At 39.5% G+C, this 14,631-nt stretch overlaps 1 protein-coding gene across 8 annotated transcripts in view; it reads right to left on the bottom strand.

The window, feature by feature from the left end:
• ppp1r12a (protein phosphatase 1, regulatory subunit 12A) overlaps nucleotides 1–14,631 on the bottom strand; it is a 98,654-nt gene that overhangs the window by 26,998 nt on the left and 57,025 nt on the right. For 4 of the 8 annotated variants that reach the window (XM_041781127.1, XM_041781126.1, XM_041781124.1 and 1 more), the window contains exons 9-14: nucleotides 12,832–12,959; nucleotides 7,415–7,639; nucleotides 7,013–7,104; nucleotides 6,633–6,746; nucleotides 3,656–3,808; nucleotides 88–249 (exon numbers count right to left, since the gene is read on the bottom strand). In XM_041781127.1, coding sequence (XP_041637061.1) covers nucleotides 88–249; nucleotides 3,656–3,808; nucleotides 6,633–6,746; nucleotides 7,013–7,104; nucleotides 7,415–7,639; nucleotides 12,832–12,959 — 874 coding nt within the window. The remainder of the gene's footprint in view (nucleotides 1–87; nucleotides 250–3,655; nucleotides 3,809–6,632; nucleotides 6,747–7,012; nucleotides 7,105–7,414; nucleotides 7,640–12,831; nucleotides 12,960–14,631) is intronic. The other 4 variants (XM_041781131.1, XM_041781129.1, XM_041781125.1 and 1 more) reach the window with 3 other exon arrangements.

The raw sequence follows: 14,631 nt of genomic DNA, 5'->3' as shown, positions 1-14,631 counted from the left end.
ATGAGCTAAACTGTCAGAATTAAGTTAAATAAGCCCTCTATTTGAAAACACTGATGTATACTTAATAAACGAGCTTTGTCGATGTACCTGCTGGTGAGACTGGTGGAGCCAGTGCGGGTGGAGGAGGAGCCCAGGCTGGAGAACAGGCCGCGATGGCCTGTAGGCGAGGTAACAGATGAGGAGGTGGTGGTGGTCGTGGAGGAGGAGGTTGAGGAACTCAGATCCTCGTGCCGTCTGCCAAAAGAGCCGCTGGAGGACAAAATGTTGGACAACAAAGAGGCAGCAGGGTTAATTGCTACTGCATGATTACAGGTTTAGTATTAGCAGCAGCAATTCATCTAGCTGAAACCGTTTCCTGAGACAGTACAGACTTATGTCTTAAACTAATGGTTCTTGCAGATGCATTTTGATATTTTAACTGATTTGATTTATTTTACAGCTTTGTATTTTAAAACTGTTCAAAACAAAAATCTTTGTTTCTGTTATTTTGTGCATTCTGTACAGGCAGTTGACCACTGAGAGGAAAAACAGACTGTCTTGAATAATAAATAAGGCCACTAAGACTATTAAAAAAGAGCAGAAACAACTACAAAGCATTAACTCCTCCCTTGTAGACTGTAAAAACTGCTGCAAAAAAACATCTGCAAACCCTTTTTCTTCTAAATGCAAAAACTTAAAAAACACAATCATGATTAATGTAGGAATCTTATACGTGATGTTTTCCTTCCTTGTTGTGTTATTGTGTTTTCTTAAAGCAAGTCTGTTCAGTCAAATTAAACTATAAATGTTACTGCAAAACTGGAGAATAAACAGATTCTTTTTCTCAGACTGTAGCATTTCTCTTGACCAAAAAGGCTCTTTTGGTTGATTTAATTAAAGGCAGGAAGGCCCTAGAATTTAGCTCGTGGCTCGGAAATCTTTGGTGCATTTCAAGTTGTAATGGTTTAGGACAATGAAGCTGCATAAATCTCAAATGAACATCTCTGCTGGGTGATGTGATAACAAGTGGTTCGCCTTAATGCTGCATGTGAACACATCCCACATTCTGGGGATGGATTGACATCTGATAGGTCAGACCATAAACTGAAGTAGTTTGTAGTTTTCAACAGTCTCTTCATTGGTTTTGGTATTTTAAACACATGTGTGTCTTGGGCAGCACAAAAGACTCTGATTGGATGATATCCCATTTTTACTACAGCTGAACCTTCCCCAAATTTATCATGGTCTACTGTATTACCGCCCAATTTAAAATTTTGGACCAAGCACTTGCCAGTCTGCAGAGTCCAGCTGTATAGTTTGAAAAAGGGGCATTTAAAGTGATTTACAGGTGTTTATACACATTAGTGGCAAAATGAGTTATACTGGGATGGATGATTGTATGAAGTTTTGTCTTTTTCTTCCACCTCTGATAGAGTTGCCAACTGTCCCATATTAGCCCAGAAATCCTGTATTTTGAGCCAGATTTGTTTGTCCCAAGCGGGATGCCCCTTGTTCCACATTCTGATGTTACTTCACTGTAGCCATTAGTGATACTGACAGCATTAAAAGCCACAAATCCTGTGGAGATATTTTTAATGTTTGGATGATTTTCTTCAGTTGTGCTCAAATGTGGGTTAAAAATGTGTATAAACTGGGAAGCAATGAAGACGTGGCTTAAGCCAGGCGCTGACAAAACACTTTCTGCACTTTGTGTTGTCGGGAGTTTTCAAAGACCACAGGTGTGAGCATGACTGAACACAGCGTGCTGCTACAGTGGTGCACAAGAAGGTCTTGCTAGCAAAAAGACGTCAGCTATATTGGTGCAACACCAGAAGATTAAAAAATGCAGCAGGAGGATAGCATCGTGTACCAAACTCACCTGGTGCAGGTCAACACAGAGCTGAACTTTAGTTTTTATTCTTATCATAAGCGCTCAAGCTGTAGTTTATCTTTCCATTTATTTCAAGGTTTTTTTTCGAGTAACTCTCAAAGTTGAGTCCCGGGACTGTCAGAGGTAAATATGGGACTTACAGGGGATCACAAGTTAATGGTAAACTTTAACGACAGAATGTAATAGTTTCATTAATTCTCTACAATAAATATATCTAAAGTTAATCTCAGACAGTGGTCTGTGGTATAATTTTCAGAGTAGAGGCTTATTTTGGAGTAAAAAGTGTTTTTTTCATGGACTGTAGAGGCTATTTCTGTGTTCATAAAACTAGAGATCAAATACACAGTACTTGCTTTGACAATGCAGTCATGCATCATACACACCACTGTGGCGAGGTACTCAGAACAAAATATCGTGTCCCTTACTTGCCACCGAAGAAGTTGGCAACCCTAACCTCTATACACAATGGTGCACATTCGGTCTCCTTTCCTCTCTCGATTTAGAGTTCTTTAAACCACTTGGTTCCTAACCTGGTGTCTGGGTAAGCCTGACCCTGGGGATCTTTGGGTGGAAAAAAAACAGATGTAGACCAATGTTTTTAGGATTTTTTAAATGAAACAATTAAAATTTATGTTGATCTTGGACGTCTATCATTTTTTATGGAGTTTTAGGGGGATGCCACTATTTTTGATACAAGTGAGGGGCTCCAAGGAAAAAAGGTTTTGAACCACTAGCTTAAATCAAATGAAGTATTATTATATTAAATATTATTATCTTGTTGTCTGAGTACAAATGCTATATTTTGTTACAGTAGTGGTTCCCAAAGTGGGTCGTGTGCCTCCTCCCAGGGGGGCACTGTGCAGCGTGGCAAGGCAAAGCAACACCAACTGATGATTTAAACATTGAAGAGGAGGAGCAGTTTGTTGATGTAACCTCAGAATCAGAGGTGCAGTTGCTGTTCAAGTCTAAGACGTTGTCTGCATTTTGGATCAGAGTGGAAAGGAGTACCACCTGCTAGGCAAGAGAGCCCTGGCTGCACTTCTCCCTTCTGCAGCATTTTACCCTGCCTCAGTCAAGACAAAATACAGATCAAGGCTGAACACTGAAAATAAACTAGGGGGTCGGATTTTTTAAAATTCTGTTAAAGGCGATTCAAATGACTGGACTGAGGGGGTAGGGGTATTCTAATGGAGATATATTGTTCATGCAGAGTGTCAACATCTCTACTTTTGTGCTGTCCACTGGTTGTCTGATCACCCAGGATGAATGTTAATGCGAGGTAGAAGCAGCTTCATTTTTTCTGTTTGAATGTTGAAGTTTGCAGTTCAAATAAAGTTATGATAAATTTGTGATAAAAAAGCATAAATCAAGGCTATAGCTCACAGGCTTCACAGTGATGGAAACTGCTGTGATGATTAGAGTTATAGAGAAATGTACTGAAAAAAAACAGATTGGATTAATCTATTCAGGTTAAAACTAATGTTAAAGAGAGGGTTAAGGGTTTTGTTAATTATGTCTAAGATTAGTGCTAATATTAACGATAGGAAAGTTGAAATACTGCTGTTTCTGAAAACCTTAAGATGAGTATATTTTGACTGGTTGCAGGGCAGTACTAGTGTGTTGTAAGTGAATATTTCCATCATTGTACACCAGACTATCTTTAAATAATCACTTGGACAATAAATGAAACCAGAGGAACACAGAGGACTGGAGCAGAGCGGAGACACGTTCAGAGAGAGGACAGGTGGGTGTAGAGACGGTGGAGCCCCGGTGAGGCTGGTGTACCTGCGGTAAATGCTGTAAGACTGGTAGTGGGAGGTGGGTGGCTGCCAGGGTTTAGTATTACAGGTGTTAGGGTCCAAGCTGGAGGTGGACGAAGACTTGGCTGGCACGTCCCGCGTGCTGCCGCTCCGCCCTAGTGCTAGCGTGTGGGACGTGCTGGCGTGTTGGCAGGCGGGTGGGCGAGAGAGGCATGTTAGCGGTGGAGGCGTACACACAAACACACAGATACAGAATAAGAAACATTGATATTTAAGACTAAAGCTCTGCACACTATAGCTGCATTCCTGGCATATGGGGAGAAAAAAGCAACATCAACGAATATAAGGTTTGGGGAGGCTTTAAAATTAGGGTTTTTTTAAATTTTGGTAGAGAAAATACAACATACAAGTTCCCAAGTAGTTTTGACCACTTCAAAATGAAAAAGAAACTGCAAAACATTTGAAAAAACTCACCAAAACAACTTATAAATAGAGGTTTTGACACTTTTTCTTTTGAACTGAGGAACCCAACATGCTCCAAAGCAGCTTTAAAAAAATGTGTATTTTTTGTGTGTAGTTTTCTAAAAAGTATACTTTTTAGATTTTGATTAAACTTAAAGAAATCCCAACAGTGGGTTTGAAATTACCTTTTCATGGCTAAAACTTGTAGACAGTTTAGTCAGATGCTATTTAGAGAAATTGAGCAGTGTATCAGAATAACAAGTTCTGAAATAGCTTTGAAAATATTTTTAGTTTTTAAATCTTTCGATGGATTTTTGTGCTATTTAATTACTTGAACTCATGTTTGATTCTTTTGTTTGAAAAAATAAAAGATACTTACCAAGAAGTGCCATTGAACTTTTAGTTTTTATTTGCATTTTTTGTTAGAGGTAAAGACGCTAGACCTGAACTTGTGAGTTTTATCTAAAAGGGAATCTGAAGTTTCAGTCTAGTAAACGCTCTGATGAATGCACATAACCTCTCAGTAGCCTTTTGAATAGGATCTTATTTTTTTTACCAGTTTTGTTAAAGGTATAAATACGAAGCTCTATAGTAGTTCTGAAGGTCTAAAATAAATATTTGTTGTACATTTTTGTCAGAAACTTGAAGAACAATCCAAACCTGAAGTCCTGAGTTCCTTTAGCAACTTCAAATTGTAGATTTCTTTTGTAATTTTTGGCTGACTTTTTAAGAAACACCAAATTGAAAAGTTTCCCATTTTTATGGATTTTTTGTTTTTTGATAAATAAAAAGATTTCGGTAAAAAATTTGACAGAGCCAAACATTAAGTTCCCAAATAGCTTTAAAAGTAAGATTGTCAGTTATTATCAGGGAACATTCAACAAAACAATGGTTCCTAAGTACCTTTGAAAAGATGAAATAAATAGAAAAACAAAAATGAGATAAATACAAATTTAAAAGATTTCTTTTCAGTTTTGATTGCAATTTCACTACCTGAATTTTTTTTTGTGTTTTCTTTTTTTGGTTAATTAAATTTCAAGACCATTAGCTCCCAATAGCCTTTTCAACTTGGTCTAGAGTTTTGGTCATTTTTTGGGTTGAGGTATAAAAAGCCAAGCTCCAAAGTAGCTATCAAGACAAAAAAGTATTGTTTTGTAATTTTTTTTCAGAAACCTAAAGAAAAATCCCATCAGCCTGTTTTGAGATTTTGATTAAAACTCTGACAGATTCAAACAGGAAGTTTCCAAGTAGCTTCAAAAGTAAAAAAAAAAAAAAAAACATTTGTTTTTACATTGTCAGTTATTATTAGGGAACATTCATCAATACAACTAAACAAATCCTTTAATACTTCACATTGTTTTGCAATTTCACTACAGGAAATTTGTATTTTTTTTTTTGGTTGAAAAATCAGTACCATAAGTTCTAGAAACCCTGTTCAACTGGTCCTTGTTTTCTTGGGGGGGAAAATTTTTCATAAAGGCATATTAAAAAAGCTCTAAAGTAGCTATTAAGACCTAAAAATTTGAGTGCTTTTTTGTCAGAAAATCCTAAGGATGCTTTGTATTAATTGTGGATTTCTTTAATAATTTTTTGGGTGAACTTTGAGAAATACAACTAATTAAAAAGGTCCCAGTTAGCTTTAAGGATTTTAAAAAGGCTGATTTTTTGGTTGATTGCTTATTGGAAGGGTTGAAAAGTCCAACATGTTTCAAAGTAGCTCTGATCCCTCAGAGTTAGAAGTAATTTCATCGGGCCAGATTACCCTGCAGTTATCTTATGCATCCCATGTACAGAGGCTATAGTGTTTGAAGTTGCTAGTGAAGGAGCTCCAGCCCTTGGCTGTTTGCCACATATTATTCCCAACTCTGTCACTGTGAATTCCTCTGCTATCTGCTGCCCGATCCTTAAGAAAGAAAGGAACATAAATAATGGATTTTATTTTGGGAACTTTCAAAAACAAATAAGATCTCAAGTAGTTTAGGCTGCTCTAACATATTGGAAACTTTAAAAAATAGTAAATAAATAGAAAATAAACTTGTCCAAGTATCTCTGACAAAACACCAATCAGTCAGAAACCCTGGTAGTTTTAAAGAAAGTTTGTAGCCAGTGCTTTCTCCCCATATGACATGCATGCAACATTTGTCCAAATCTAGGTTCTGTGCCATGAACAACGCTGAAAGTTTGATTTATTTGGAAGCCAGACAGGTATATAGGCTTGTAAAAATATCTGAGAAATGCATCGTAAACTCATTGGCACAGCAACCTGACAGGACAGGTACGATCATGCAACAGACTCTGTGGCAGTGATAGAGAGGCGTTTCTGCTTTGTTTGCTGCTGTGCATCAAAGCATGTACCAACCTATCTCTGATGACATTCTCCAAGCAAAATGTACAGTAGATGATTGATAAACAACTGTCACTGCTGTCTACACCGTAGTCTAGAGCTAGTCGACTTCATAATGGATGAGTACATCAGATCAGGAGGGATCTGATGACGATGAAGATGAAAGATGGAGGTCTGCGTCGCAGCAGAGGCTAACCTGCGCTGGTAGCTGGGGGTTCGGTTGGTGGAGGCGCTTCCTTCACTGTTCTTCAGGTCTTCGTCCCAGCGCCGCCGAGTGTATGAGCCGCTACGTATCAGAGCAGTAGAGTCCCTGGAGAACCACAAGCTACAGTTGTACCCCAAACCTCCACAGATACTGAAATATTTGCATGTTACTCCTCAAGATTATCCCCATAAAACTTTTCTTTATCTTAAATCTACAGTTACATCTACCATTCATTTAAGTCTATCAAATCTTCTGCAAATCCTGCAGTGACTTAGTGCCACACACACCATGCAGAGCATTGTGGCTTTGGCCAGCAACACACAGCAGTGGGCTAACATGCTAACATGTTTCCACAGATCAGCTTCACTTACCTGTTTTCCTTCTCGTCAATGTCAGAGGTACTGGCCAGTCTCCTGGGGATAGTCGGGGCCACGTAGGCGAGCCGCGTCCCTTTATCCTTCTCCTGCAGACAAAGGAAACAAAAAAAAACTTATGTCAGCGACAATACAAGAAAGTTTTTCAAATGACAATACTTCAATTGTAATATAAGCTGCACTGGTATATAAAAAGACCCCAGTTTTCACCCTTCCATTGACTGACAGAGAAACTGCAGGAAAACCTCCTATTGTGAAGGATAAGAGTGAGCATGCTTTAAACTTTCTGGATACATCACCCCGAAATTTCCCAGAAAATATCAGGGTTTTATGCCTGAAGGGGGCTTTAGTTTCACACCACATAACTAAAAAGATTAATGACACTACATAACAACTGACCTTCTCTTTCTCTTTATTGTCCAGCGAGGAGGAGAGGCGAGGACTCGAAGCCGAACGCATCACCCCTGTCGTGTCCTTCTCCCTCTGAGCTTCCTTAGTGGCTGTGATCTCCGCTAACGCCCCGTAGCTGCCCGTCTTCCTCAAACCAAGCCGCCATGACGCCGGAGACTCATCCTTCCTGTCGTCCTCCACTTTAGCCGACACTTTTGGAGCAGGTTGAGTGACCTGAGAGGGATGAAAAGGCAGAAGTTTAATGCACAGTGTTTGTTATTTATGGCTATGGGTATTAGTCACCCTGGTGAGTCAAAATAGTTTGGGAATTATCTCCAGTTTTGTAAGACGCTGAGACTTTTTTAGGGGGGCATGCTAGTTAAGAGGTACAATCACATCACCGGTTACAGCTTGTAGTGAGGCTAAGGCTACTAGCATACATTTTTTGAAATAAGAGGTGCAAAGGGACAAACCCTGCTGACTTGAAGGACTTTTAGATTCTGTTTTCAAAACAAAATTTTAAAACAAGACAGGCAACTAGAAGCACAAAAGCCACACATAAACACGGTGAAAGCACAATCAGGACAGTGCATTTTCTGACTAAAAGTGAAAACAACACCACGAAACGTTGAGGTGTGGCAATCAGCATCGCCTGGATCGAGCCAGGGTGGTTAGAACAAGAGTGTTAAACTTTGTGAAAGCACAGGTGCATGTAAGATGAGAGGAAAAACTCTGGTGCACACCAAATGCCTCACCATAGGTTTTTTGGGCACTAGAGAAATGCCAGTTTTGCGCAAGCCTTGACGCCACAATGCAGGACAGCCTGGCTCCGCCACAGGCATGAGGGGAGTAATACAATCAGACTAAAGCCAACCAAGACAAGAGCCCGGGATGAGAAAAGATGCAGAGATAGAGAGGAAGGACAGTAGGGAGGGTGGGGAGGATGAGACAGAGAAAAAAAAAGCCAGAATAAGACAGAAGCAGCAGCAGCAGAAGCAAAAGAAACACACTTTATAGCAAGGACAGATTCTTTTAAAGGCCTAGTCACACCACACAATGCTTACTGCCAAAATGGAGGGGAAGATCAGTGTCAAAACTAGTTAATGTTTTTATTCACTCTTGTTAAGACAGAAGACATTGTGTTGTGTGAGCAGCTCTAGGCCTCAAAGAAGGAACAAAAGGAGCAGAAATAACAAACATTCAGGAAGTCTTAGGCAGGTGCAAAATGACTGCAGAACATTGACTTAAAGGTGAAAGAAGGCTGAAAAAATGGCTGCCTTATTTAGCTGTAGGAGTGGGAAATGATGATGCAGTCTGGAGGTGGTGTCTGAGCCTATAAATTCAAAGATGATTTCTATTATAAGGTGCCAAAGATGCTACCCACGCTTGCACAAGTATTGTTTGTTCAGCTTTGCTTTATGTGCTAACGTCTCTTTAATTTTGAAAGTCTAATTTTATCCAGTAAAGGAGCTGGTTAGACATTTTCAAGGGATGTCACACTCAGAGTGGTAAGTTTGAGCAGCTTTATACAGACAAGAAATTTATTTGTTTACTACCACTTCCCTTTGAATTATATTGACTAATTGGATACTGAATTTGCCAGGATTCCAGTGAGGATTTAAAAGCAGAATTCAGCACAGGGTACAGAGACTTATTGATATCTAGGATGCACCAGTAAAGAGCAATGTAGCCCTGAGGTAAGTCTAAGTGTGCTGAGAAAAACTGTGAAAAATTTTTTTATTACCACAACTATACATCAGCAAAAGATAAAGTGTTAAAGAGGCTATTTTGCATGAATAAATATGTTGTGTCTAGAGATTTGGCTTGATCAGATGTTTCTGTATCTTTCATGATGGCACCATGTCAGACTGAGCAATAAAAACTTTATCCTGTCTTGGCTGACAGACTGACAACACCACGAGTGTTATCCCGACTAATAATCCCATGCTAACGTCATGACTGTCTTCACGACTGTGTGAGAGTTCATAGTTTGTCTGGGAGGTGGTTCAAGGAACGTCAATCGTGGCTACAACAGAAGCGCTCCGTGTGATTTTAGTGGTCTTGTGCCCTCAAAAGAATCTAAGAAGAAATGGCTGTGGACTCCCTATAGATATCCTTCAAGTAGGACTTGATACAGAGGTGGTAACATGTCGAGTGAATTAGCCCAGTTAGCCTAGCTAAGCTAGCTTCACTGTATGTAAACAGCGGATCCCCATAGGGAAAAGATCTGGTGAAAAGAATTATACAATGCCACTCTGGTAATTACACAAAAATAGGTAGCTCATGCGCTCCTGTTATCTCGTATTGCTCTCTTATTGATTGTATGGGGCATTGATGCATCAGTGAATATGTGACACTGCAAGATCATCTGTTCCTAATGTTCATGTTAGGGTCTGAAGCTTGACCAAGGCCAAAATGTGGCAAAATTCATGTAGTCTTCAGGCGTGCCTCGGCCAAAAAGCTTGGAAACCACTACTGTTGGGGCATCAATGGCATGATAGATAGGTTGCACCCAATATATATAAGTAGGGATGCAGGATATCAAATTTAGCTGATATTTACAAATCAGTTTAAGCTGATACCAATATTATTTGCCCAGAAAAACAGACTCTGTGAGATTAGTGATGCAACAGAAGCAGAAAGTGAGTCACATGGTCTTTTGTACTGTATCAAATATGATAACCTCAGAGAAGTACTGCTTCATGAAATGACTTGTCAAAGCCCTGAAATTCTGGAGTCACCTGATGAGCAAAAGCTGGAAAGGCTGTTTAGATTTGACGTGTTTAAAATGAATAATTTCTGGAGGTGGGAGAAAAAAATCGATTCTTAGATGCATCGTGATGTGGAGGTGGATGATTCTGAATGGATTTATAAATATCCAATAATCAATAATAATTTAAATATTTAATACTGTGGAACAGCAGAAACAAAAAGGTGGAACTCTGACACGCAGCGCTTAACAGCAAGATTTAGATCACCAGTTGTTCATCTGTGAAAAAGGACGTTTTTTGTTTGAAATTTTAAATATGTTACAAGGAAAAGATGCCACTGCTTTTAGTTCAGTGCAATTGTGAATTTCCAGTTTACACACATCTTCCATTAGAGGATAGTGGAAATTTGATCAATCTCTTTTTTTTTTCTAAACACAAATGTTTTGTATCATGTTTGACACAGTGAGAAGAACAGGAATGCAAAAAATTCCCAATGCATCAAAACGCATCAATAATCGATTAAGAATCGAATCGTAATCGAATCAAATTGTGCCTAAAGATTCCCGCCTCTAATAATTGCCATGCACTCTGATCCTGGTTTGTTTAAATTCTTGGTGTCATTTAAGCAAATGTGGGCTGGGTTTGGATTGTATTTATGACACAATAATAAAATAAAACGTCAAAACTTTAAAACTACAAAAACAATACTGAGATATAGCCAAGACCTAAAACTTTAGCCCTTAAAACACATTTAAAGTTTAAGGACAAATTAACTGATTTCAGTCCTTAAATTACACTTTTGAGTTTAAAGAATGATGACGAATAACAAGAAAGGGTTTCAGCTGATGCAGATCTGTTGGCCCAGCATAAAACTCCACTAACTTATTTGTTGGTACAGCCAATATTTACAGCTGACATGCACAGGATCTTATAATTTTCATATCTGCAGATACTAATATCGTACTAATAATTAGGGCTGAGTATCATTTGGGTTCTCTGATAGCGGTGCTAAATCGACTGAGATTTTTAAATGGTGCAGTTGCCTAAACAGTGCCTGTATCAATACTTTTGTTGTTTCGTAGAAATGTCTTTGAAAGAAACTGGTGTACCCTCTTTATGTAAGAGGCTCAAGCCAAATTCATTTACTAGCAATGCATCAAGACAAATTAAAAGTGTAAGATAATAATTCTTTGGTAGGAAAATCCAAGCAGGGCAGAAACATTCCCCCAGAGGGCAAAACAATTCAAAGGCATTCATGCTCTGAGTGAGGACACATAAGTCACACAAATTCTGTGACTTGTTTCTTGCCTTTCATTAGGAGTGGAAGAGGTTGCATTTTGGAGGCAGGGTATTGAAATGAAGTATCGATATCTGCAGTGAAATTCAGTCCAGTAGGTATTGGATGTAGGTAATGGATTTCAATACAATAATATCATGCTTCCCCCAACAGAAGCAAGTCTTCCCAGCAGGCAGCCTAGGTTCAAGTCTAATCTGTGGCCCCTTTCCTGCATGTCATTCCCCACTCTCTCCCTGATTTCTGACACTATCTACTGTCCTGCCACTACAAATAAAGGCCAAAAAAGAATCTGTAATCTTAGGTTACTTTGTCACCAAACCTGCATCAATGAAAAAGTACTATGATAAACTCCCGGATTCAAGTTTTAGCAGTAAAAGCGGCTGAAAGCTAACCTTGGATGGTTGCTAAGGGTTAATTAAATATGTTTTAATCTTGTATTTTCACAGATTTTCAATATCAACTGTCTTTGTAGTTGCATTTCAGTTGTGAGGCAGTAAAGTTGGCAATATAAAGCAAAATTTTCAGTGATTATATGGCTACTACCTGGGATGAAAATTTAAAAAAAAAGGTAAGATTTGCTTCCCACCTTGAGTGTAACACCACAGTTTTCCTGATCCTTTATATCTTACTGATTTTGAGATTTGTTGTTGTTTGAATTACTTTTTGATTAAGGAGACAACATGATTATTTGACTGATATTTCTCAGCAAACTGAACAAAATTCTTGTGTTTTCTAGGGTCTAAAACATCGAAAAATACCAGATAAAGAGCGTATTTGAAGCTGTGAACTGATACCAGTTTCACTCTAACTGAAAGCATCGCTTCATTTCACCAGCAGAGGGCAGCACACCCACAAGGGGGAATGAGACTAATATGAACGGCCTATTTATATCCTTACCAAGCAATCACTCCAGTGCTCTTTGTTGAGGTTGTTAGCCTAAAGATGCATTAACATTCAGCTAAAACTCCATCAATCATCTCAGCTTTGTGAGCTGCTTCCATGTTTGATAAATGCCATAAAAAATGAGACATAAATAAGCCTTGCATGCTTGGTGTACGACATCATAAAAAGTAAATCAAAAGCAGGAAAAAGTATTTTTCTGATCGCCTGGAGAATTTGAGACTCATTTATTAAAACACCCTGAATCTCCAGCCGGCTGTGAAATTAAGTTTGCAGTCCAGGGAGGGAAAATCTAAATAAATTGTGATTTTGCTGATTTGTGTGCACAATAAGGCTCCAACATGTCTCAGTGGAGAAAAGTTTCATTTGCTGCATGTATCATAGGAGGTGCAGTGACCATGTAATGTGGTTTGAGGGAAAACTATGACATGATGGGGTTTGTTTAAAACCAGTCTGCCTGTACTGAGGCAGCTGTCTGCGCAGGGTCTCATGGTAAAAACTCATCCACCAGATCATACCTTCTTTACTGGTGAAGTGGGGGTCGTCACCTGGTTAGTTGGACTTGATGGGGAGGTCACGGTGATGGTGGCTGGGGCTGGGGTCGGTGTCGTGCTGTTGCTCACTGTGGTTGCAGGCTTGGCCTTGTCTGGAGAAGATCAAAGGAAAACATAATTAGGGAGCTGTTTCAGCCAAGAAGTTCATGAAAAAGTCACTGAAAATGTTTGAAAACTAAGAATATAGTCACTCAAGAGTAGATTTTTAGATCTGGCAGCACATTAGACCAATTAAAAAAAGCATTATATAAACATTTTAATTAACACAAGACAAAGAAGCAATATTTTAAAAATGTGGATTGGTAATTTATTCATTTTATTTTGAAGGGGGATATTGACCTTTTATTAGAAAAATACAGCGTCATGTGAGGCAATACTCAATATAGGTTTCCACTAATACCTAATCACTGAGACAAATCTTAATACAACCGTTTCCTCGACCTCTTGGCCCAGTTATCTTAATGGCGGCCTGCAGGCCAGGTAGAGCCTGCCAGCTTTCAATGACTCGTGTGAGAACATTAAATTAGGTGGAAAGATGCAAGGGGGGCTGTAGCTTATCTCCGCTGTCACTGGGCAAGAGGCAGGGGACATCCTGGACTGGTCGCCAGTCTATGAAGGCTGACATAAAGAGACAGACAACAGGCATGCTCACACTCACAGCTACAGGCAATTTAGAGTCTCCAGTCAACCTCTGCTTTAGGCATGTTTTGGGCTGTGGGAGGAGGCCAGAGTATCTGGAGAGAACGCACCCATGCACTGGGAGAAAATGCAAACTCTGCACAGGAAGACTAGTTTTTGAACCAGAAACCTTTTTGCTGTAATGCAACAGCGCTAACCTCTGGCTGCTGTGCAGCCTTTTAGCAAAACCCGCAATTTTACAAATGAAGTAGTCTCCATTTGTTAGTCCTGTACTCTCCTTACTTTAACTGTTTTAAAGCCGGCTCAGATGACGCCCTTTTTTAGCATTCACGACGGCACCATGTCAAACTATGTGACTAAACTCTTGTCCCGTCTTGGCCGGCAGACTGGCCACACAACATGAGCGAACTGCTCATCATATGCTGACATCACATCTGCCTCTGCAACTGTGTGCGAATTCACAGGTCGCAAGGGAGGCGGGTGAAAGAGTCTCAATCATAGCTGCATTAGGGCTCTAAGTGACTGTAGCGGACTTTTGCTACTAAAAAGAGACATCAACAAAAAAGAAACATTCAAGGACGATTCAGGAGGAGGACAACTGGACCAGCTCTCCTTCAAATAGGACTTGCGGTATGAATGTGTCAAGAAAATCACAACATGTACACATAAATCCCCAGAGGAAGAAAAGTAAGGACTTGTATTATGTCACTCCAGTTTACAATGACAGAAAGATAAGGAGCAAATGCTCTCCTATTGGTTGGCATCAGGATTCACGTTGTTGACGTCAGGTCAGGGTGTCAAACTAGGCGATGATGCAAGAAAAATTCTGACATGTTAGACTTGTTGAGTCATGGTCGTGGGACGTCTTGGACACATTGCTGATTATGTCATATTGCAAGACAGTTTGTCAGTCCTGATGCTCATAATCGGGCCCGATGTTTGATGAGCTATGACAGTGCAGTCTAGCCAAAATCTGACTGAATTCATGCAGTCTGAGCCGGCCTTAAGAGTGCCTTTTTTCCTCTCTACCCTTAACACAGGATTTAAAAATCACAGCTTCAACTATTACTGTTACCACGAGTAGTAATAAATATGCAGCACTTGGGAAAGCTGTAGTATCTGCAC

The sequence above is a fragment of the Cheilinus undulatus genome, linkage group 23 (genome assembly GCF_018320785.1).
Source record: "Cheilinus undulatus linkage group 23, ASM1832078v1, whole genome shotgun sequence".
NCBI lineage: Eukaryota > Metazoa > Chordata > Actinopteri > Labriformes > Labridae > Cheilinus > Cheilinus undulatus.
The sequence above is the reverse complement of the archived record's forward strand: the minus strand, read 5'-3'. Positions and strand labels throughout refer to the sequence as shown.